This window comes from Thalassophryne amazonica, chromosome 14, assembly GCF_902500255.1.
Source record: "Thalassophryne amazonica chromosome 14, fThaAma1.1, whole genome shotgun sequence".
Classification (NCBI taxonomy): domain Eukaryota; kingdom Metazoa; phylum Chordata; class Actinopteri; order Batrachoidiformes; family Batrachoididae; genus Thalassophryne; species Thalassophryne amazonica.
Window position 1 is genome coordinate 20,660,493 of NC_047116.1, and position 24,280 is coordinate 20,684,772.

Here is a 24,280-nt window from a genome sequence, read left to right on the forward strand (position 1 = left end):
ATTGCTCCCGGTGTGTAGTGAGCGCCTTGTATGGCAGCACCCTGACATCGGGGTGAATGTGAGGCATAATTGTAAAGCGCTTTGAGCGTCTGATTCAGATGGAAAAGCGCTATATAAATGCAGTCCATTTACCTGCAGCTTGATTATTCCAGTCATTAGAACAGCCCTCTGGTGCTTTCCCATAGAGCGCAATCATTTCCAATGCGAGAGATCGTGCAGAGGCTCAGCGAGCCCCGGGATCCATACTCAAGCCATCAGTGATGTAACATCAGAGTAACAGAGGAAGAACACACCAACACACACACACACACACACACACACACACACACACACACACACACACACACACACACACACACACACACACACACACACACACACACACACACACACACACACACACACACACACACACACACACACACACACACACACAAAATGCAGTTAATTATGCCGTGCATATATTTTAACAGGAACATTCTCAACAGAAAGGTATATTTTAAAAGTTATTTGTCAAAAAATAACAACCGTGGCCGGTTTTGGGATATATTATTCCAATTCAAGTGAGTTTTTGCATTTTGTGTGTTTTCTTTGCAGAGGATTTTTTTTTTAACTGTTTACCATGACAGGCAGACACACTTTGAAGCTGGAAGCTGGGTGAGCACAGAGAAACAGTTGGAATATCAACCAGGAATTCAGGACTGAAGATACGAGAATGGGTAATGTCCCTGGACTACAAAGTTGGTGATGATAAGGATGGAATGGTAATGGGGTGAGTCTATCGATCGGGAGCATAAACGCCATGAGGCGGAGCAGGAGGTGGGGCTGGGTGTGTTGGTCAATTGAACGGCACGATATCCCCCATTAAGAGTGAGCAACAGTAACACCGTACACACTCTACCTGTGATTCCCCAATGACCTCCAGCACACAATCGGCTCTCTTTAACCTTATGTCACTCAAACGTGTAAGTGGGCTCCTGCACTGTATTCATTATGAAGTAGTTTTAATGTATCAACTCATTTCACACTGGAAATTTAACCCTGTTTTAAAGAAGATACACAGTATGTCAACCTAAGTGACCTCAGTATTACAGGATATTACGTATATGAAGCATGTTGTGTACAGGTGCAAGGAGTTACTTTCAATGTAAGTTTGTTAAAGCGACAGTGTGCAGGATTTGGTGTCATCTACAGCTGTAGGTTTCTTAGAAGTGGGGGGTTTGATGAGGAGGGTGCAGCGACATTCTCCCCAGATACAACCCCAATTCCAATGAAGTTGGAATGTTGTGTAAAATGTAAATAAAAACAGAATATAATGATTTGCAAATCCTCTTCAACTTATATTCAGTTGAATACACCACAAAGACAAGATATTTAATGTTCAAACTGATAAACTTTATTGTTTTTGTGCAAATATTTGCTCATTTTGAAATGGATGCCTGCAACAGGATTCAAAAAAGCTGGGACAGTGGTATGTTTACCACTGTGTTACATCACCTTTCCTTCTAACAACACTCAGTAAATGTTTGGGAACTGAGGACACTAATTGTTGAAGCTTTGTAGGTGGAGTTCTTTCCCATTTTTGCTTGATGTACGACTTCAGTTGCTCAACAGTCCGTGGTGTTGGGGAAAGTGTAGTGACACGGACCAACAACAGGGGGCGCAAATGAACGGTCAATAGATGAGCCAAAAAGTAACAATTTAATGTTGTGAAGGTGCACAACGAATATACAGACAATCTCAGAATCTGATAACAGTCAATCCACAAAGGTGACGTGTGGGCAGGCTCGAGGATAGAAGACGTCTGTCCTGAGAAGAGCCGGAACCACACGATTTCCGCCGCCACCGAACCTGGTGAATACTGGAGCCGCCAAGTCCCGAATTCCCAGGTGATCACCGTCCCCGACTGTCGGATCTGGTACTGCTGGCGAAGAGCAAAGACAGTCAAGTGTGGGTGTGTGTACACCCCGTAACAACAATTGTGGGAATTCCACCTCCACCTCTAACACACACTCGTGCAGCATCTGTGTAACCACTTATCTGGCGGAAAGCAGAGCGAAACAGTCGCGGCCCACGCCGGTCCTCTGGGGAGACAGCTGCAACAATGTAGCTATTGAAATCACTTATCAGAATATGCAGGCTGAGAAGTTTACCTCCATAGAAGTACGATATCTCGGCCACGAGGTGGAGATGACGTCCGGTCTTTATGGAGTGAGATGATGTAGTGTAGATGGGTGACAGCTGTCAAGAGATAATGAGTGACAGCTGTCACCCCGGCTGTGTCTGTGGCTGCAGCGCCCTCTCGTGCCTGAAGCCCGCACTTCAGGCAGGGCGCCCTCTGGTGGTGGGCCAGCAGTACCTCCTCTTCTGGTGGCCCACACAAGGTCTCCGTTGTCATATTTTGTTCTTCATAATGTGCCACACATTTTCAATGGGCGACAGGTCTGGATTGCAGGCGGACCAGTCTAGTATCTGCACTCTTTTACTACGAAGCCACGCTGTTGTAACACGTGCAGAATGTGTCTTGGCATTGTCTTGCTGAAATAAGCAGGGACGTCCCTGAAAAAGACGTTGCTTGGATGGCAGCATGTGTTGCTCCAAAACATGGATGTACCTTTCAGCATTGATGGTGCCATCACAGATGTGTAAGTTGCCCATGCCATGGGCACTAACACACCCCCATACCATCACAGATGCTGGCTTTTGAACTTTGCGCTGGTAACAGTCTGGATGGTCTTTTTCCTCTTTTGTCCAGAGGACACGACGTCCATGATTTCCAAAAACAATTTGAAATGTGGACTCATCAGACCACAGCACACTTTTCCACTTTGCGTCTGTCCATTTCAAATGAGCTCGGGCCCAGAGAAGGCAGTGGCGTTTCTGGATGTTGTTGATGTATAGCTTTCATTTTGCATGGTAGAGTTTTAACTTGCACTTGTAGATGTAGCAACGAACTATGTTAACTGACAATGCTTTTCTGAAGTGTTCCTGAGCCCACGTAGTAAGATCCTTTCCACAATGTCAGTTTTTAATGCAGTGCCGCCTGAGGGATCGAAGGTCATGGGCATTCAATGTTGGTTTTCGGCCTTGCCGCTTACATGTAGAAAGTTCTCCAGTTTCTCTGAATCTTCTGATTATATTATGGACTGTAGATGATGGAATCCCTAAATTTCCTTGCAATTGAACGTTGAGAAACATTGTTCTTAAACTGTTGGACTATTTTTTCATGCAGTTGTTCACAAAGTGGTGATCCTCACCCCATCTTTACTTGTGAACAGCTGAGACTTTTTGGGGATGCTCCTTTTATACCCAATCATGACACTCACCTGTTTCCAATTAACCTGTTCACCTGTGGAATGTTACAAACATGTGTTCTTTGAGCATTCATCAACTTTCCCAGTCTTTTGTTGCCCCGTCCCAACTTTTTTTTAAGTGTGTTGCAGGCATCATTTCAAAATGAGCAAATATTTGCACAAAAACAACAAAGTTTATCAGTTTGAACATTAAGTATCTTGTCTTTGTGGTGTAATTTATTAAATATAAATCATTTTTTAAATCGTATTCTGTTTTCATTTACATTTTACACAATGTCCAAACTTCATTGGAATTGGGGTTGCAATTTTGAAATTAAGGGTAAGGTCCTTAATCCCCTAGCTGCTCCCTGTGTGTAGTGGGCACCTTGTACGGCAGCAGCCTGACATCAGGGTGAATGTGAAGCATTGATGTGTAAAGTGCTTTGAACGTCTGATGCAGATGGAAAAGCGCTATATAAATGCAGTCCAACATCTACATGCTTAAATGCACTGAATTTCTGCCACATGATTGCCTGATTAGATTGCTTTAGTGAGCATTGGAGCATGTCCTTCACATAGTGGCGAGTGAAGGCACATGTTTTACCTAAACTGTGTGTGAGCTCAAGTAATGCATTTACAATGTGTGTTCTGCAGCACAATTTTGGACTGTATGTGCAGAAGCAGGCATTATTTCTCTGACTTCATAATAGATAATCTGAATATGCTGCATGCTGCTGATTGAAAAACATATTTTAACATGCAGTAAATGGACATAATCATACTACACTTGAATGTAAAGAGAGCCAGAGAAGGCACACCTTAAGAAATGTGGAACATACACTCAAGGGCGCAATTTAGAACTAGAAATTGGGGGGACAAAGTGCGAGGCCCGCAGGGCCAAAGCCGATAGGCCAGGGGTCTGCTTTAGGCCCCCAGAAGCCAACGGTTTCTAGATAAGCTCAGATGCATTCTGAGCATCCAGAACAGTAATTTTAATGTTTTGAGAAGACCATAATGTGGACACCATTTGACTTATGCAATTTGAAACTGTGGATAAGTACTTTATTCTGAGAATAGCCAGCACTGATTTTATTAACATCCTGGTGTAAATAAGGTATCACCACATGTGTAGAACTCAAAAAAACAACTGCAATGTGGTAAAATGTATTGATAAATATGAAAGAACAGGCTCTTAATAATTATTAACTATCGCATACTGTATTTTTTTTCTCAAGATTTGTTTTTGCATAAGTTTGAAAAAACAACAGATCATAAGTTTAGGATAAATTACTTATCATGAATTTAATTTTCGAAGTGGCACTAATGACAACACTCATACTGAACATAATTTTGCTTGCATAGACTGATTTTGGAGATCAAGCAATAATTGCAGATGGGCTTTCTGAGGTCCCAGATAGCTTTTCTGATTTCCTTTTCTAACTTTCAGAATTTAGTAAATTAGCATATGGTCCATTGATACTTATGTGTAGACACTAGTCCCTAGAGGCAACTATTTTTGGTTTCAAATCTGGGCAAATGCAGTCCCAGAAAATTCAGAATGTGACAAACAAGAAACAGGTGTTGTAAACAAGTCAATGCTGCTAAAAATACAAACTTGCAGGAACAAAAATACTATTCTGACATGGTTTTGCACATAAGACTGACATGGTTTGCACATAAGACTGGCATAGCATGTTTCAAGTACACACATATATGTCAGAAGGTGGGGGGGACATACCATATTCTGTCCCCCCTGGTTGAAAAGGTGGGGGGGGGGACATGTCCCCCCTATGCCCCACCAAATTGCACCCATGCATACACTGAGGAGAGGAGTCCATGATTATGGGTGTAGGACGACCAATCCGAGGGGGCTGGCCGCTCCTCGCTGTTTTTCCCAACTGACGTCAAGCAGATGACAGAATTGGACAAAGAGAGAGAGGCAGAGAAAGACAGGAAGATGCTGATTTTGACATGAGAGGAGAATTTGTGATCACTGGAGTCAAATGACTGACGTGGAAACCAAACTCAAGTCACGAACAGAATCAGCAGGTTGGTTAATGTAGAGCCAAACTAGAGGACACTCAGACAAACTTTGTGATTCCTTTGAGCTTTTACACATTTTAGTTATCACCCACCTTCTGGAAAGGGGCCATTTAAATGGGTTGCATTTAAGACCTGAATGATCACAGGATGGTGATAGTGATGAGAAACAGGCTGAAAAATGGGATTTTGAACAAGATACTGACAACTCTTTTTTTGGTGTGTGTTTGTGTGTGTTGGTGGTGGTGGGGGGGGGGGGGGGTAGTCCAACCTCAGAGGTGCCTATATAATTTTCCTGAACAGTACAAGGCCTACATTGTTATGTGCAGACGCGAGTTGAGGAGCGGACCAACGTCTGACCGAACCCAGCGCTAAATAACCAGAAAGCGGTTCCAAAAACAAAACATTTATTTCCCTTTTGTGCAATAATTGTGTACAACATAAATGTGCAGTTTGTCTGGCAAGGTGAAGGACGGCGCGCTCTCCAGCGCCCAAACGGATCGAAGCCCGACGCTTCTGGACCCAGACTCACCGCCGAACACCCCCCAGGTGGATACGGCAAACTAACTCTGTTAAGGACGGAAAAGGTGAGGTAAGTCAACAGCTACAACAAATATCCTTCAAAGGCACACACTATCAGCAACACATTCAGGTCTGAATTTAAGCTTTATGTAAATGAGCAGCTTCTCACAACAGGTGGAGGATCATCAGTCCGTACGCCACGGCAGTGAGAAGCAAACTGTACAATTCTCATCAATGTTCAAATATACTGCGTAACAAAATGCCAAATTACTATTAATGATCATTCAGACAATAATCACCTCTGATGTGTGCTGACAGCATGTGTCCCTCACCCGTCCTCCTTCACAGGCACGATGTGTCAAACCCTGGCGCGGTCTCACAAACGAACGTCACAAGGTCGAGTTCCTGGCAATTCTGCTCGAATCACTCATGGCTTAAATGCAGAACGCCATCTCATTATCTGCTTCAGCTGAAAGTCTTTAAGTTTACACGTGAGCATCATCCACAGGTGCTGCAAGTCATTAGGCCTGCACGTGAACATCCTCCACAAGTGCAGCCAATAATGATGAGGGTGAAGGATTCTTCTGCCAGCACCTTCTCCACAGACAAAAAACCCAGTTTGCATACCACCTGGAGAGCAAAAAAGAAAACACAAAAATGTCCAGCCAAACCCCCCAACACACAACATACATGAACCATAAAGGTGGGAAGAGACATAATAAAAACACAGGATTATGAGTTACTACTCGGCTCTACAGGGAGGAGAGTACAGAGGTCACGCACACATGCTCGGAGGCATCGTTACAAAAAAAGTACAAATGAAAACAGGTCAACTACAACGAGGAAGCAAAGAAAACATTGCAAAACTGCAAAAAAGATGAGGAGAAGAGAAAGCATGCAATCTCATACTAGTTCCACCAGAATGCACAAGGAAAGTGAGCACGATACCGTGTCAGATGTACTTAAAGAGGTCGATTTTGATGCCGACACAGTGCACGGAGGTGTGAAGACTGGCCATTTAACACATATTGACAAACATGCAGGACTTGTCGCCTGTCATTTGTCTTTCTCTCGTTCTTTTGTTCTGCAGGTTGAGTCCGCTGAGCGCATCACTCCCCCTTCCCATCATGAATTCTGATGTTTGCAGGAATATGGTTGTCACTGTACAACTGGAACATTAAAGGTGTCGTTCCTTTTGAGTTTACACAAAATTGACAAAATTTACTTCATGCTGAAATGTAGTTATTGCAAAATTACAGCTAATGTTATGGCTGATAAAGAGTTTATTTTGGGAGGATTCCATAACAAATATAGTGTGTTCGCTTGATGAGGTTAACACACAAACAGATGACATGAAGAAGGAAACCGTGTGTGCATGCATAAGGAGCAATGTTCACGTTGCATTCAAGGGGAAGTTCAATTCAAGGGAACTCGGAGTTTCCAATTTACAACATTGGTGTGATGCTAAAACACTAGTCACCCTAATGACCTATTTGCCAAACCCAGTAAAAACACTGCAAGTGTAACAAAGTCAGTGTTGACAGCTGACAGTAGACGTCTGTGAGTGTTGTCTCGTCTGTCCAGCAGATATCCAGTAAAACGTTTACATAAAATTTGTCCAGGTTTTATCCAAAGTTCTTCACAGCAGGATCTCTAGGGACCAGTTTTTATTAGATGGTGTCAATCTGTTTCATTTTATATCCTTTTTGACACTTTAATTGTTCATTCAAAGAATGGGCATCATCTATAAGATCACCACAGAATGCTTGTCATGGTTCCTGTATTTTAATGATGGTTCTTGGTCCAGTGAGACATCGGCATCAATTTGACCAGTTAATGCTTAGCCTAGGCTCATGTGTCATACATCACACTGACAAAGTGAGGAGCCTTGGGGTAATTTTTGATCCTACATTGTCCTTTGACCTCCACATTAGAAATATTACAAGGACTACTTTCTTCCACCTGCAAAATATAGCGAAGATTCATCCCATCCTGTCTATGGCTGATGCTGAGACCCTGATCCATGCATTTATCTCTTCTAGATTGGACTACTGCAATGTTCTATTTTCTGGTTTACCGCAGTCCAGCATTAGGGCTCTCCGATTGGTTCAAAATGCTGCTGCCAGACTTTTGACATGAAGCAGAAAGTTTGACCACATTACACCCATTTTGGCATCTCTTCACTGGCTTCCTGTCCCAGTGAGATCAGATTTTAAGGTTCTGCTACTAGTCTATAAAATTGTTCATAGACTGGCACCTCCCTAACTAGCTGACCTAATTAAACCTTACGTACCGGCCTGGGCTTTGTGCTCTCAAAGTGCAGGACTACTTTGTGTCCCTAAGGTGAATAAGACGTCTGCGGGTCACAGAGCTTTCTCTTATCGTGCCCCTGTTCTGTGGAATGATCTCCCTGCATCAATAAAACAGTCAGATTCTGTGGAGACTTTCAAGTCCAGACTTAAGACGCACTTATTTTCCCTTTCGTATGGCTAGCATACTGGTATAGTACAGTTCTATGCTTTTAACTCTTTTAATTCATTTTATTAGAAAATAGAGCATGCCGCGGCCTCAACTTTACCTAAATTCTGGGTCTTTTAGTGAAGCTTAGGGCTAGTGGCCGGCAATCACCTTTGTATTTTCTGTTTTTCTTGTTGTTTAATGCTGACAGTTTTTCTCTCTGTTTAAGGTGCAGCTCCATCCAGAGATGGGTGTGGTAGAGACCCTCCTGTCCTGTGCACCAACAGCATTTCCTGTAAATTTGTTTTGTGAATTGTTGTGTAATTTATGTCTGTATCATGGCCCAAGCAGAGAGTCACCCCTTTGAGTCTGGTCTGCTTGAGGTTTCTTCCTCAGAGGGAGTTTTTCCTTACCACTGTTGCTCTGGGGGTTAGTATGGTTAGACCTTACTTGTGTGAATTGCCTTGAGGCAACTCTGTTGTGATTTGACCCTATATAAATGAAAATAATTTGAAATTGAAATTGTAACCCACATGGGTCAAAATCCTAAACTGCTTCCAAATAAGGCAGTTTTATGGCAGTAATGACAACATAAGTAAGTCATTCTTTTATTTTAATACAAAGGAACACAGTTATAATGGTTCAAAGGAAAATCCCTTTTATGGCTTAAATGGTTTTAAATAATCCAAAGGGAAAACATTACACCTTTAAGCAAATGTTTATTAAGGTTGTATGTATGTATTTTTTAATACCTGCTGTAGAATTTGTATTGTCACTAGCATCATGATTGAGAAATATAGCCTTAGTCTTGTTGAGAATATCAGTATGTGACTCTTGTTAACTATATATCTGACAGTATGCGGGATGAAGGGTCATTTGTGTAGTTATGTACTATGTTTTGTTTTTTGCTTTTTCAGTTTAATTGCTGCCTTGTATTTCAATCATGATCAAATATATATCTCCAGAGTTGACAACTTTGGAAATGTATTCTTGTAGCTATGACATTTAATCCAAACTATGCACAATTGTTTAATTAGTTATGAAGAATGTTAGCGTCTGTATAAACAAATATAATGAAATATCATGAATGTTTTATTTTTGTATTCAGTTACAAAAATGCAGTTCCCTCATTCTACACTTGTGGGAAGCGCCTTGAGGCAACTTTGTTGTGATTTGGCGCTATATAAATGAAAGTAAATTGAAAAATGTATGGGTGCCTCATGCACTCCTGTTTTAGAGGGGAGATGCTGTGACACAGCTCCACTGCCCCTGCATCATTGTCATGACAACCAGTTTTGTAATTTCAGCATGTGATGACTTGGTATTCTTGTCAATCAGTGTTGACCCAAAGACAAACCCTGTCAACTGATGTTTTATAAAACCATGTGCTGATGACGTGGAGAACCACATCGTGTCAAATGAGTCATAAACGTAAGAAAGAGCTTTGAAATTTTTGGATTTTGGAACTCAGTCAGACTCAGAAATCATCAAGGAGAAATTAGTGTACTAAAGGGTACTGAGACTTCCACCCCGCTATGCTGGATACGCTGCTAAAGTAATTTTAAATAGACATTTTTTTAATAGAATGTGGAGCTAAATCTGAATGACACAAATTACTTTAAAGTCAATATTACACCAGGCCGATGAGATAGTGATGTAAAAATATAAAAGAGATGCTGACATTGAATGTTGCACACATCTGCATTTTTTTTTCTTTATCATGAAAGTGAGACAAAAACAACATCTCATCTGTGCATGTTAGCTTTTCATTTGATGTAAGTGTGCACATATTTGTTTCAGGAAGGGTGTGTGCACGCTTTCCGGTATGGATCGCGGATGAGTCATGTCTGCCAGTCCGTACTGTTCCTGTGACGGCTGCAGAAATCTGCATTCACCTCACAGACTGAGAAATCTGTTTCTGTCTCTCTCCCGTCCTCACTATGCTTCTGCCTCCTTCAAAGTCTCTCGTTGACTCTGCCACGTGGACAAACAGGTAGGAACGTGCTGACTCCCCTCTGCTGTGCCAGACACTGGGGTGTTTATTTGACACCTTGCAGGTGCTGCAATAAGGAGGTGTCGGGTGTTCAGTGGTGACCAATCACATCACATTTCTTTAAATGGTATTATGACACTCTGGACTGGGGCCCATATGTATCTACACAAATAGATAAATAATTCAATGAAATCTGTCAACATTTTTATGTTTCTTTAATGATCACAAAACACAATTAAAAAGCCTCAGAGGGCTGATGCACACCCTGCACCCTGGACTCTCCACAATATAAATGAACAAGTAAATATGCATATACTCTGTCTGTCATAGTGTTTTTGACTATGTATGATGTCTGTGTGACTTCATTATGAAGTCATTCATACTAATACTGGGGGAGGTGATGGTCTAGTGGTTAAGGCATTGGGCTTGAGACCAGAAGATCATCGGTTCAAATCCCAGCCTGACTGGAAAATCACTAAGGGCTCTATGGCAAGGTCTTTAATCCCCTATTGCTCCCGGTGTGTAGTGAGCATCTTGTATAGCAGCACCCTGACATCGGAGTGAATGTGAGGCATTATTGTAAAGCGCTTTGAGCATCTGATGCAGATGGAAAAGCGCTATATAAATGCAGTCCATTTACCATTTACTAATCAATCAAAAAATATTATGCTGACCAATATGTGCTTTAGATCTTCCACTAAGGCTTCTTAGTTGTTGAGATACAGAAAAAAGGGGCTTTTTGGCTGTGTTTTCTTTGAGCTTGATGTTTAATCAAGCTACTCCAAAATCTAAACACCTCTACATATCTAGTCAAGTAATTTTCCCACCAAGTTTGATCCATCTAGGCTTCTTTATTGTTGAGATATACAACAAATATATTTTGTCACAGAATGTTTTCCTTGACCTTTGACCACACAACTCCAAAACGTAATCACCTGTAGACAGATATCCATGTAATATTCCCACCAAGTTTGAAGAAAATCCATCCAGCCCTTTGGAATTTTTTTTGTTCATAGGTGTGCATGCACACACAAACACTTCAACCAATACCATGCTGTCAGTGTGGTGTTAAAAAAATTGTCCTCAAGCCAAATATTCAAGAAGGCATCTGAAAAGGCTGCCAAAACACCATGTTCTGTTATTATTAATTATATATTTTGTTGTCGTGATGTTTTTAGGGGGCATTTGAATGGAAACCCAGTTGTTTGGTGGTGATTTTGGACAACTTAAAAGTTTGTGAATGAAATTTTATGGACTCATGCATTTATTGTGACCTATTTATTGGTGGTGGGGGGGGGGGGGGGCATTTTGGTGGACATTCTTGACACCATCTCAAATGGCCTGTGATCATTTTGATTTATTTTCGGGAACATCATAATTAGGTAATAACCTTGTTGTGTCTGATCATTTGTGTACATTAATGCTGGATTTTACAGTTGCAAATTGAGTTTTACTGTCGACGCTTTAGTGGAGCCGGTAAAATGGCTATTTGCGACTGTAATCCAGGATTAACATCCGCAAATTATTAGACACAAGAGGTTATTCCCATTCTAATCCGATTCCATCTTTTGCACGGTTTATTTTTCTGGAAGTAATTCGGTCAGCGAAGTTTACCATAGAAACAGCGTCATCGCTCCAGCACCATTATTGAGATCTGCATAGCAAAGCGATCAGGGCATGGAAGAATATATCAAATGTGAAACTGTTGAATATGTTGCAAAATTTATGGTTGGAAATCTCATACGATTAACCAATCAAATTTGCGGAACAAATGTAAATGGATTAGAATTGTGTTTTGGGGTTATCTAAGGACTCCACAAACGTTGACAGGCTTGATTAAGTTATTTCAATGTTTGTGCAGTTTGAGTGGACAGTAGAGTGTCACATTTCCCCGGAGAAGACCAGTTTTACATAAATATTCATGCACTGTCATCTTGTTGAGAAATAGGAACTGTCTCGGTGCTGTGCCCATTCTAGCCTTGCTCCAGTTTTAAGCTGTTACTGTAAAGTTTGCAGCCCAAAATACAACATAGACACATCATGAAGAAAACCATTTGTCAGGTAATTTTTCTGTTTCTGTGCCTGTTGGTATAAATGGTAAAGAGCTGGAAACAGTCTGCAGAGCCAGTGGGTGTGTCACAGAGAGTGCAAAATGCAAAACAATATTGTAGTTGAAATTAATTAAATCAAATGAAACATTATTACTTAAATCCCTAAAATTACTAATTTCAAGTATATTGAAAATAATAGTATTAATTATATTTAAAACCTCTGTTTTTCATTTCTTGGGTTTTTAAGAAAAAAAAATCAGGTTAAGAATGTTTAACATAACACCCCCCCCCCCCCTAAAAAAAAAAAAAAAAAAAAAAAAAATCCTACAAAAGTAGGTAAATACAAAAGCTTATTAAAAATTGATTTTCTGCAATATGCCCCCTTTAAGCTATTTCAGGTAACTAGAATTTGCTCATTATAAATGTTCCTCAGAAATGTTCAGCTGTCAGGAACAGTAACAAACACACTGCACACTGCTCTCTCTCTGATGAAGGATAACAATTCAGTTTCCCACCATTTCTGTGCAAATATTACACAATATTTGACATTAAGAGCAGAGACCTATACACTGCCAGCCAACAGTTTTTCACACCTATCAAAATGTGTGAACCGATCAATAACTTTGTAGGACCTGCTTTGCCTTCACTGGCAGGATTACTGATAATGTTTGAATCAAATCTCAATACACCAAGAATCATGTAAATTCAGGTATTAATCTGTGACTGAATATGGATGTTATTCATTTATCGTTACACACAGAGACAATGTGTGATTTTTAATTTCTACAGTCTATTGATTGTTTGCATTTGCTCTACACCAGATATGAAGGAATGATCAATCATATCACGATGAATCAAAATGTTGATTCTTGTTCATAATATTATTTTCATGAACAGCCTGTTGGGAAATATTTCATCATCCTGATTAGTCAAATGAATAGCTTCCAACCTATTTCAGTAAAACTTAGTGTAAATTCTGTACATTATGTACAGAATTTACGAGTACCATATTTTTGACAGTTATACTTTTCTACTCATATAAGTGTTTTATGTCTATTTTCATTTTAGGTCCTATTTCATGTCTTCATATATATATATATATATATATATATATATATATATATATATATATATATATATATATATATATATATATATATATATATATATATATATATATATCGGTTTGTAGTGTTTTTTAGTCTTGTATCTTGGTGATTATTGTTTTAAATGTATTTTATATCATGACTTTATCCTGTCATTTTTCACTGAGGGTCTGGCAGGAGATCAGTGTGTCTACACTGAACCCTTCACCCTGATAAAAGCATAAAGTTCAAATCAAATAAAAGGTCTGGGAGCATGCAATGCTGCCTTGAGTCATTTGAGTCACTTCTCGGTGGAACCACGACCATCCAGACAGCCAGCCAGTCCATCCCTCTCAAAAGTGGCCACCTATCTGTCACAGTCAGGGGACATGTGGGGCTCCCCCTGACCCCTTGACCTTTGTCAGCTCTCAACACTGGCCCACCTGTGCACAGGATTGTGCTCAAAGACGTGTGCCACAGAGACAAAATATAGCTGTTCTCTCACAATGTGTGTTATACCAGTGGCTGACCTAGAGGGAGACCTGAGGGGGCTACACCCCCCTCCCTCACACCACTGAACAAAAGTGTGACAAACTATTGAAAATGTCTTGCATCATGTTGTGATGATGTAGTTGGTAATTGTATTATTTACTTTAAATTTAATTTAAAATTTTACACATATTCATAGGGGTGGTCGCCAAGTGGTTAATGCGCTTGGTTTCAGTTCAGAAGGCTCCAGGTTCAAATCCCACCCCTGCCACATTTCTCCAGGTAATGTGGAGTTTTGTCAGGAAGGGCATCCGGCGTAAAACCTGTGCCAATTCAATGTGCAGATCCACCTTGGATTTGCTGTGGTGACCCCGAGTGCAAACAAGAGAGCAGCCGAAGGGACTTACTTTTTTTAGACATATTCATAAACATACCTCGTATGCCACGCTCTGAATGGCTAGCTGTTGGCAGTAAGCTCTAACGCTATTGGTAAGTGGGAACTGATCCAATATAACTTTTGGTCCTAGCCTTTTTGGATCCTTTTGGATCCAACATAACTTTCTGGCGCCAAGCATGCCAAAATACAGGTAAATGATGGACAGAAAGGCTAATCTGTGATTGGCTATTGCAATCTGAGTGGAGAACATATATATATATATATATATATATATATCCAGAACCCCCATGAAAATAAGCATAGATAGTTATGCCAACTTTCTTGGCTTATTGTAGTGCCAATTTACGAATTTACTTTCATAATCTTGAATAATTTATGTTGTAGCACTTCACTCTACTTATTTTCAAGGGTTATTTTTATAATTATAGTTTTTAGTGTAAAACCTATACAATACAATGTTACATACATACATACATACTACTACTACTACTACTACTACTACTACTAATAATAATAATAACACAGCTAGAAGGTCCCCGGTTTGTTTCCGACCTGGTCCTGTGAGGAGTTTGCATGTTCTTCACGGGTTTGACCAGAATGTGTCCAAATAATGTAATTTAATTATATAACTTAATTTGAAACATAACAAAATGATGTTATTTGGACACATTCTGATCATGTGTACATACTGCAGTCATGTTTCCTTTTTTCAATGTTTAGAAAATAAATAAATGAATGTATGTGCGCAGTCTGTCCAGTAGTGCGCTGTCCATGGTGCTGAAATCCAGTGCTGATTTTGTTGGCACGTTTTAACCCGTTTTAGTTAATATATTATTATATCTTCGTTTTTTTTGGGGGGGTGGCAGGAAAACGCTGCTATAACCTCAGTGTAACTGGATTTGTGTTTGATGAGCACGCCGACAACATACTGTGGGATAATCTGCCTGCTGTCCAGCCCCAAACACAAATGTAACTGATCACAGTCTCCGGTGTGATCCCCACGCACACAGAAAAACACTCCGTCACTCTGCTACAGCACTCTCACTTCCACTCACTTACTCTGACAGTGATTAGTAAATTTAAGGCCGAGTAGAAATACTGTAATTCCCCCCCCCCTCCCCCCCCCCGACATCCATCCCTGCACGAGAGCAATTCCACGCATGACGCCATTTGCTTTAAATCCACTCATCAAGCGACAGAGTTGATAAAACCCACCTCCTGTGGAAGCTTGTTTAGAATTTGCCAAAGCCCAAATTTCCTGCTGCTCCTCTCGCGGGGTGGGGTGGGAGGGGAGCAGTCCTCAATGTCATTTGAGAATTTAATAAAGTCTGAGTGCGCGTGGCCGGGACATCCTCCTCAATCACGCATATGGAAAGTGTTTGATGTGCAAACTGCACCGTTGCTTGCGAATGTTGTCAGTGCGCACTCTGCACTAAAAGAAAAAAAGAAAGAAAAGAAAAGAAAAAGATGCCAGAGTGCGCGCGGTTAAGCTCCTCCAAGACCCACGACGCGCGGAGTGCTTTTAGGCAAAGCAGCATAAAGCACCTTTTCCCCGTCCGTGTCCGTGTCCCGTGTGTGTCTGTGCGTGTGTGTGCGCGCGCGCACATAGGTTCTAAGCTGCTCCGCCACTGCGCAACGATGGAGCTATCGCAGCGATGGAGATGACGCAAACAGACCCTGCACTCCGAAAAAGTGTTTCAAGACGAACATGGCGGCAACTTAACCGCAGTCCAAGATGACAGCGGACAACCGGAGAGAGGATTCTAGGCTTCCCGCCCCGGCACGGGACAGAGAAACCAGCCCGCGTGCATCCAGAGGGCTCGTTGCTCTCCTTTAAAGCGCATCTGCAACGCGAACGGAGGCAGACACGCAGCATCAGCACCGAGAGGCTCGCAACAGCTGGTCTCCGTGCGCCCCCGACCAGAAAAACAAACCCGGGGAGGGAACATGCGGTCAGAGGGGACGCCGTTTCCGCCCGGAGAGCCATGGAGACCCGGGATGCGGCAGCGCGAAGCTTAATCTCTGCGAGATCGGAAAAGCGCCGACTGCTCCGGGCGCGATAGAGAAGCGCCCTGGAACCTCGCGGCGGAGGCACGGCACCCCCAGCGCCACAGAGGAGAATCAACCTGAGTCCGTCTCCCCCCAAGTCAATGAGTATTGTGGCAGAGCAGCCCCCGCGGTGGAGTCGGCCAGGGCAGCACTTTCCTAAAATATGACCAGGGGTGCTTGGACGCGTCGGCAGCACGATGAAGGCTTAAAATATTGGTTTGAACCCCGAGAGAACGAGAAGCCATTCACCGAGTCGGAGCGGGCCCAGAGATGGCGACTGTCGCTGGCCTCTCTGCTCTTCATCACCGTCCTCCTCTCTGATCACTTGTGGTTCTGCGCCGAGGCCAAACTGACGCGAACCCGAGACAAGCGGCCGGACGAGGGGCTCCAAATGGCAAACGCGAGCGCGCACCCAAACTCATCACCCGACCCCAGAGAGCAAGTTGTTATTTTTTTAAGGAATTCTACCAGTTTGTGGCGCATGGACACCTGTCACCCCGACAGCCTGTCTAAAGACTGCTTTACTTTCACGGACGCGCACACCGTGAGCCCGGGCCTCTCCGGTGGAGGGGAAAAGGGGCCGAAGCCGGCGGACGTCAATCTGAGAGATTTGTACCTTTCTTTTTGTAATTCCTACTCACTTTTGGATTTGTTTTACGGGTTTACGAGTCCGGGCAATGTGACTTGCACCCTGGATACGGCCATGAGGGTGGACGGAGCGTGCGAGATGTGCGTCCAGGCTTATCAGGAACAGGACCGGCTGGCGGAGGACAAGTACCGGGAGTTTGAGATGCTGGTTCGCAAATATGAGACGGATGCGTACTCGGTCAGGACGTGCATGGAGGAATGTAAGGTAGGACTGGACGAGGCCGGGGGTCGCGAAGGCGCACACGCGCAATCGCATCTTTTTTGGGGGGAATGGGGGGGCGGGGAAGGGGTGTCCCAGTTGTCATGGCAACCGTTGGGAGGCCTGCAGTTGTTTTCTTCTTCTTCTCACTCCACCATACTCCTGCTGCATCACAGATCAGACTTTTGCTCTCCAACTGTTTCCTTCTTGCAGGGCCAGATCCAGGAAGGGCGGGGCGGAGGGAGGGGGTGATTATTTAGCAGAATTGGCATAAATGTGCAGATATGTTTCACATAATGAGTGATACTCATCGACAGCAGCTGTTTAAAATCAGCACATTATCTTTCGGACTCACTGAAAAAGACCAAGTGCTTCAACTGATGCTGCTGCAAAGAATTTAGTTGGTCAAAATTAACTTTATCAAGTCATGTTTACACCAGCTTGTTATTTTAAACTGAGCTAAATGTGATACAAATTGAAGCAATTTCATTGGTATTTCTCCTTTTTTTTCCAGTGCATGACACAAATGCAAATTAGGTCAATTTGGGAAAAGACCAGAAAAAAACTACACAGTTAATAATCAATCGAGATCTTCCTAAATATTGGACACCCATCCTTCCTCAATTTTTTTCAGCTTCTGGTTCTTGCACAGAGTTGTTTGATGAGGAAATCACCCGACATTATTCATGCTATCAAAGCAAATAAGAAAACTAAATAAACCTCATGTTGTGTAAACTGAGTCAATCTGTGCAGTGAATAAATAATATCTGTCCAGCACTATGGAACCTGAGGGTGCTCTGGAAGAATGGATCATTGGTGGTGAGGAACTGAGTCAGAAAACTGGATTTTGAACAGGAAATGGAATATTTAGGTGAAATTCTTGGGGTTGGGGGGGGCAACAGTCGCCCCACTCTACAGCCACCTGTGCCTTCGTGCTCTTTACTCTTTGACTGACATTATTTACTGTGACTGACTCGACATTTGGCATTCGGGCCATGTGTGCACCGTTGCTACTAAGAGGTGCTCATTTCAATATCCTTAATAGCAGGTCGAGTGATTTCTGCACTTAATCCAGGCTTTGCACCATTGTGCTTGTTATTAAAAAAAAAAAAAAAAAAAAAATCACGGCAGCCTTCGTGGATCTGTGCCCACACATCCACTTTGTGTTCTGTGTTGGACAAAACACACCTGTACATGTGAGAAGATGCACAGGATTCTTCACAGGCTTTATCCATGGTGCTGAAAGGAGGCTGAATAACAGCTTACCAGAACCATTTCCTCTCTAATTATTAAATTAGAAGCATTTGTGTGACTTTGTAGGATGCTGGACTCTGTAACATTGTTCATTTCTGTATATGCTTAACAAGCTTGTGAAATATCATGAAAAAAACAGGGGTGGATCTAGCTTCAGATGGGGTAGGGTGGTGGTGGTGGGGGGTGACTTGGTTGGGTATGCCCCCCTAAGGAGTTCCCCCACAGATATAAAAAAAAAAACCCTATAGCCTTTTTCCTACATTCTAAGGCAGTCTTGGAAGCCGAGTACTTACAGTAGTGTTCAGAATAATAGCAGTGCTATGTGACTAAAAATATTAATCCAGGTTTTGAGTATATTTCTTATTGTTACATGGGAAACAAGGTACCAGTAGATTCAGTAGATTCTCACAAATCCAACAAGACCAAGCATTCATGATATGCACACTCTTAAGGCTATGAAATTTGGCTATTATTAAAAAAAAGTAGAAAAGGGGATGTTCACAATAATAGTAGTGTGGCATACAGTCAGTGAGTTTGTCAATTTTGTGGAACAAACAGGTGTGAATCAGGTGTCCCCTATTTAAGGATGAAGCCAGCACCTGTTGAACATGCTTTTCTCTTTGAAAGCCTGAGGTAAATGGGACATTCAAGACATTGTTTAGAAGAACAGCGTAGTTTGATTAAAAAGTTGATTGGAGAGGGGAAAATTTATACGCAGGTGCAAAAAATTATAGGCTGTTCATCTACAATGATCTCCAATGCTTTAAAATGGACAAAAAAACAAAAAAAAACAAAACAAAAAAAAAAAACAGAGACACGTGGAAGAAAACGGAAAACAACGATCAAAATGGATAGAAGAATAACCAGAATGGCAAAGGCTCACCCATTGATCAGCTCCAGGATGATCAAAGACAGCCTGGAGTTACCTGTAAGTGCTGTGACAGTTAGAAGACACCTGTGTGAAGCTAATTTATTTGCAAGAATCTCCTGCAACGTCCCTCTGTTAAATAAAAGACGTGCAGAAGAGGTTACAATTTGCCAAAGAACACATCAACTGGCCTAAAGAGAAATGGAGGAATATTTTGTGGACCGATGAGAGTAAAATTGTTCTTTTTGGATCCAAGGGCCGCAGACAGTTTGTGAGACGACCCCAAACTCTGAATTCAAGCCACAGTTCACAGTGAAGACAGTGAAGCATGGTGGTGCAAGCATCATGATATGGGCATGTTTCTCCTACTATGGTGTTGGGCCTATATATCGCATACCAGGTATCATGGATCAGTTTGGATATATCAAAATACTTGACGAGGTCATGTTGCCTTATGCTGAAGAGGACATGCCCTTGAAATTGGTGTTTCAACAAGACAATGACCCCAAGCTCACTAGTAAACGAGCAAAATCTTGGTTCCAAACCAACAAAATTAATGCCTCGCAGATGTGAAGAAATTATGAAAAACTGTGGTTATACAACTAAATACTAGTTTAGTGATTCACAGGATTGCTAAAAAAGCAGTTTGAACATAATAATTTTGAGTTTGTAGCATCAACAGCAGATGCTACTATTATTGTGAACACCCCTTTTCTACTTTCTTTTACTAATAGCCCAGTTTCATAGCCTTAAGAGTGTGCATATCATGAATGCTTGGTCTTGTTGGATTTGTGAGAATCTATTGAATCTACTGGTACCTTGTTTCCCATGTAACAATAAGAAATATACTCAAAACCTGGATTAATTTTTTTAGTCACATAGCACTACTATTATTCTGAATACTACTGTACTTTCTTTTACACAGTTTTTATTTTAAATGCCTAAAATCTTCAAATTCTATCAGAAAAACAATAGAGGCAAGATTTTAATCCAAAAAATACACTGCAGAAAATATCAGAGGGAAACTTTGGCAGAGTTCCCTGGCACATCATAAGAACAAGATCCAAGATCCCACATCCTGCTGTTGGAAGAGGACAGGGGGCAGAGCCTACCCCCGGGCATCAGACAGGGACCAATTGGTGGCGGTGGGGTGGAGGAGGGAACGCCTGTGACTGCGAACGACAAACAGAGCGGGGAATTAGGACTGACATTTCATATAAAGAGTTGTTGCTCATGACTGAACCGTTGCTGTAGTGATTTGGTGATACTGAATGATAAATATGAAGTCTGCGTCTTCCTGACAGAACTTGCATTTATGTTGTAGAGAAGCTTGAGTCTTCAACTGGACTGGGTTGCTTGACGCAAGGACGTTTCGCTTCAAATTGCAGAAGCTTCTTCAGCTAAATTCTTGCTCTGGTGGTCTGACTTCTGTCTTGACTCTTGTAGAGAAGAATAATCAAGAAGTCACAAAAGAATTTTAGCTGAGGAAGCTTCTGCGATTTGAAGCGAAACGTCCTTGCATCAAGCAACCCAGTCCAGTTGAAGACTCAAGCTTCTCTACTATGGAAACCACCTGGACAACTGAGAGCCTACACAGAAACATTGCATTTATGTTGCATTTTTCCATGCAGTAGTTTTCATCCATCAATCTTTGTTGATGCAAGACCTTTCGTGTGTTTTATCACACCTCTGATCCTCTGATCAGCAGCTTGGAGGATTGGGGGAGGGGTGCGAGTGGGGTGCAACCCCACTCGAGATCCACAGCTGAAAAGTCACAAAAATCCCCTGAAAGCCACAGGACAGACTTACATCTTTATCCATGCTCATCCGAATATTACATCTTAATGTTTTAGATGTTCTTCTTTCTTCTCTGACATGTACACAGCATTGTATCTATCCAAACAGCTGCGTCACTCAAAAATATGTTTCTATTTTGGGGCTGTGCTGTGCAAAAGTTTTAAGCGGTGATGCACCGTGCTGTTGCCAATGATTGGCTCAGCTGATTATGCTCACTTGTGATAGGCCGAGAGAGTCACACGGCTGAAGCGATGTGATTGACCGTGTTATCATTTATTCCCAACAACGCAGACAAGAATATAGCAGTGTTATCAGAAGTGTAATTATCACAACACAAAATAGTTTCCTGTTGGATCACAACATCTTTGATCAGCTCAAGTGATGCTTCAGTTTAAAGGCCCGACTGTGAGCTGCAAGAGAAGACGCAAAGCATCCGGTTCCATGTTTTATTGTTACTGATGATAACATAAACTTCCATGGAACTGTGCACATGGCACATCAGAACAAAGCCAAGAGGGCTGCATCATCATCATCATCATCACAAACACTTTCATGGAAGGGGGCAAACTTTGTAAAAAAAAAACGCATGCTGTTTGTGTGTGTGTATTTTTCAATGTATACATGATTCTCAGTGTATCCGTCTGTCTGAACAAATGTTCATGTTCAAATGTATGAGATTTCAGACCATAAAATATCAAGTAGACGGTGGCAAAATATTTGACTGTTTCACATTAGATGTATAACTCTGCGTCCTGACCACGTTGCTGCGCAGGTGTCAATAATGGCGCTGTCAGCTTAGAGCGGCAGCAACTGGCAGAGCGGCGATGCCAAAATAAGTGGATTTAATGGATTAAACAGGATTGATTGATGGATTTAACTCAGTGCAGCTGACGAGATGGAGAAATCTGCCGGTCTGCTCACAGAATTTCCAGTTTGGCATGAAGACGCTGTTGCTACGGTAAGCTTCGCCGAGCGAATTACTTACAGAAAAATAAACCGTGCAAACAATAGAATTGGATTAGAATCGGAATAACCCTGTTGTGTCTTATGATTTGCAGACGGTCATGCTGGAATTTACGGTCACAAATTGAGTTTTACCGGCTCCGCGTTATTCCCTAATTAAACAACTGCAAATGATAAAGAACATAACGCTCATATGGTCGAGGGTATTTTAGCATTGTGTTATATTTTTAACCCATCATGACTTTTGTCATATCTTGGTAATTTGTGGAGTCCATGTGAAAACATCAGCAGCAGGTTTTCTTGAAGTGCCACCATTCTGTTGAAGTGATCCCACGCCCATGCTACGACATCTATGGTTATTCCGCGGTTGTGTTTGCACACTTGGCGTAGTGCCAGCCTGGCGCATTATGTCATTAAACCGTGTGCTAGATAACATTTGTCAGCAACCATGATCATCACATGGTGGTCTGTGATGGTTACAGACAATGATCATACGGGGATGTACGTCCACAAAACTGAGAACACGGCTTTGAACAACGTGCTGATTAGTTAGTAGACTCACGAATGGCTCATAAGAATTTACAGCGATATCAGCAAACTGTCAGATGGATCAGCATATGGGAAGAATATTTAACAAACTTCTTAGAGTCTAAGAGCTTTGATGTTGTGAGCAAAGAGTTGAGTTCAGTAACCTTTAAGAACTTGGTTTTTATAGACACCTTTTTTTTTTATACCAAACCCAACACCAAAGAATGTCCAAATGAGCGTTTCAACCTTTGCTAAATAAAAATTCTGCAAGGTAGAAAGCATCACCTTCTGATCCACTCACCTTTACCTCATTTTTGTTTTTCACAGTACTGTGCAAAAATCTTGGGTTTATTTTTAAAACGTAAAGCAAAGATGTCGCAAAAAGATCATATAAAATAAAATTTGTTGCATTTAACACAAAACACAAAGTGATTTTGTTTGTTTTGAAGAATGATTTTAAAAGGATATCCCACTGATCAGTTCATTATTGGCTAATTATTGATTGTTGTCTTCACAGAATTATGCATTCATCTATAAAACTATAAACTACTATATTTTCTGGAGTATAAGTTACATTTTTAAACTACTTTGGGAGGTCCTGTGATTATACTATGGTGCAAAGTTTATTATTAACAATAATAATTGTAATGACTATATATAGGACTTTCCCAGGAATCAAAGCACTAAAAAATAAACTCTAATAAGTAAAGAATAAATGCCCTTAATCAAAAGTATACTATAACAATAAAAAAATTGCAAATTAACGAGCGTATAGTACCAAAAAAGGTGCGACTGATACTCCAGTGTGCTATCTACTGTATAATTTAATTTAATTTAATTATCTTATAATGTGCCAAATCACAGCAAAAGCCATCTCAAGGCGCCTTACATAAAACAAGTCAACATAAAATTTAATAAATATTTAAAAATGAATAAAAAAAATTCAAATACATAAATAAAAACAGAAGTAAAAGAATAAAACAAATAAAAACTATTCATAAGAAAGAGAATAAAAATAGGTTTTGAGTCTTGACTTAAAAATGTCCACGGACTCAGACTGCCTCACGGTCACAGGAAGACTGTTCCACAGGGTGGGAGCACGATACGAAAAGGCTCTTTGACCTGCTGACTTCTTCACCCTGGGAACACAGAGACGTCCTGCAACCTGCGACCGCAAAGTCTGGGCCGGCACATAGCGTACCCGTTTATAAGGGTTTTTCCTCCACAAGTGACTAATACTCCAGAAGATACAGTAATCATGCTTTTATTGGTCTGTTCTACTTTAATAACATAATTCCAGATTTATTTATTTTTTTGTCTATTTTCAAATTTCAGGGTTTTTGTTCACTTACTAAGGAAGAAAATGCGTTAAAAACACATTTATTCAGAATCACTCAGGTGCTTAAGACTTTTGCACAGTACCTTGTGCTGTGTGTCCATGGATCCATTTCTTGTACCGTCTCAGGACCACTTCCTCCTCGTGCGTTTGAATCAGCAGGGTGTTTGTGCACTTCCACTCTCTGCTAATGTAATAAGAGTCTGGCACTGCGACACCGCCTGTAGCCCCTTTAGTTTCATCTGAATTGCAAATTTGCAATAGTCTTTCCCATGACCTTTGTGAAAACACCTTAACTCGCTCCAGAATCA

At 41.4% G+C, this 24,280-nt stretch overlaps 1 protein-coding gene across 1 annotated transcript in view; it reads left to right on the forward strand.

Moving 5' to 3' along the window:
• Window positions 1-15,981: 15,981 nt before the first annotated feature.
• Window positions 15,982-24,280, forward strand: part of LOC117524746 (transmembrane protein FAM155A) — a 285,520-nt gene continuing 277,221 nt past the window's right edge. Inside the window, exon 1 of the mRNA XM_034186566.1 lies at window positions 15,982-17,229. Within this exon, the coding sequence (XP_034042457.1) occupies window positions 16,540-17,229 (690 nt within the window). The 5' untranslated portion in view covers window positions 15,982-16,539. The remainder of the gene's footprint in view (window positions 17,230-24,280) is intronic.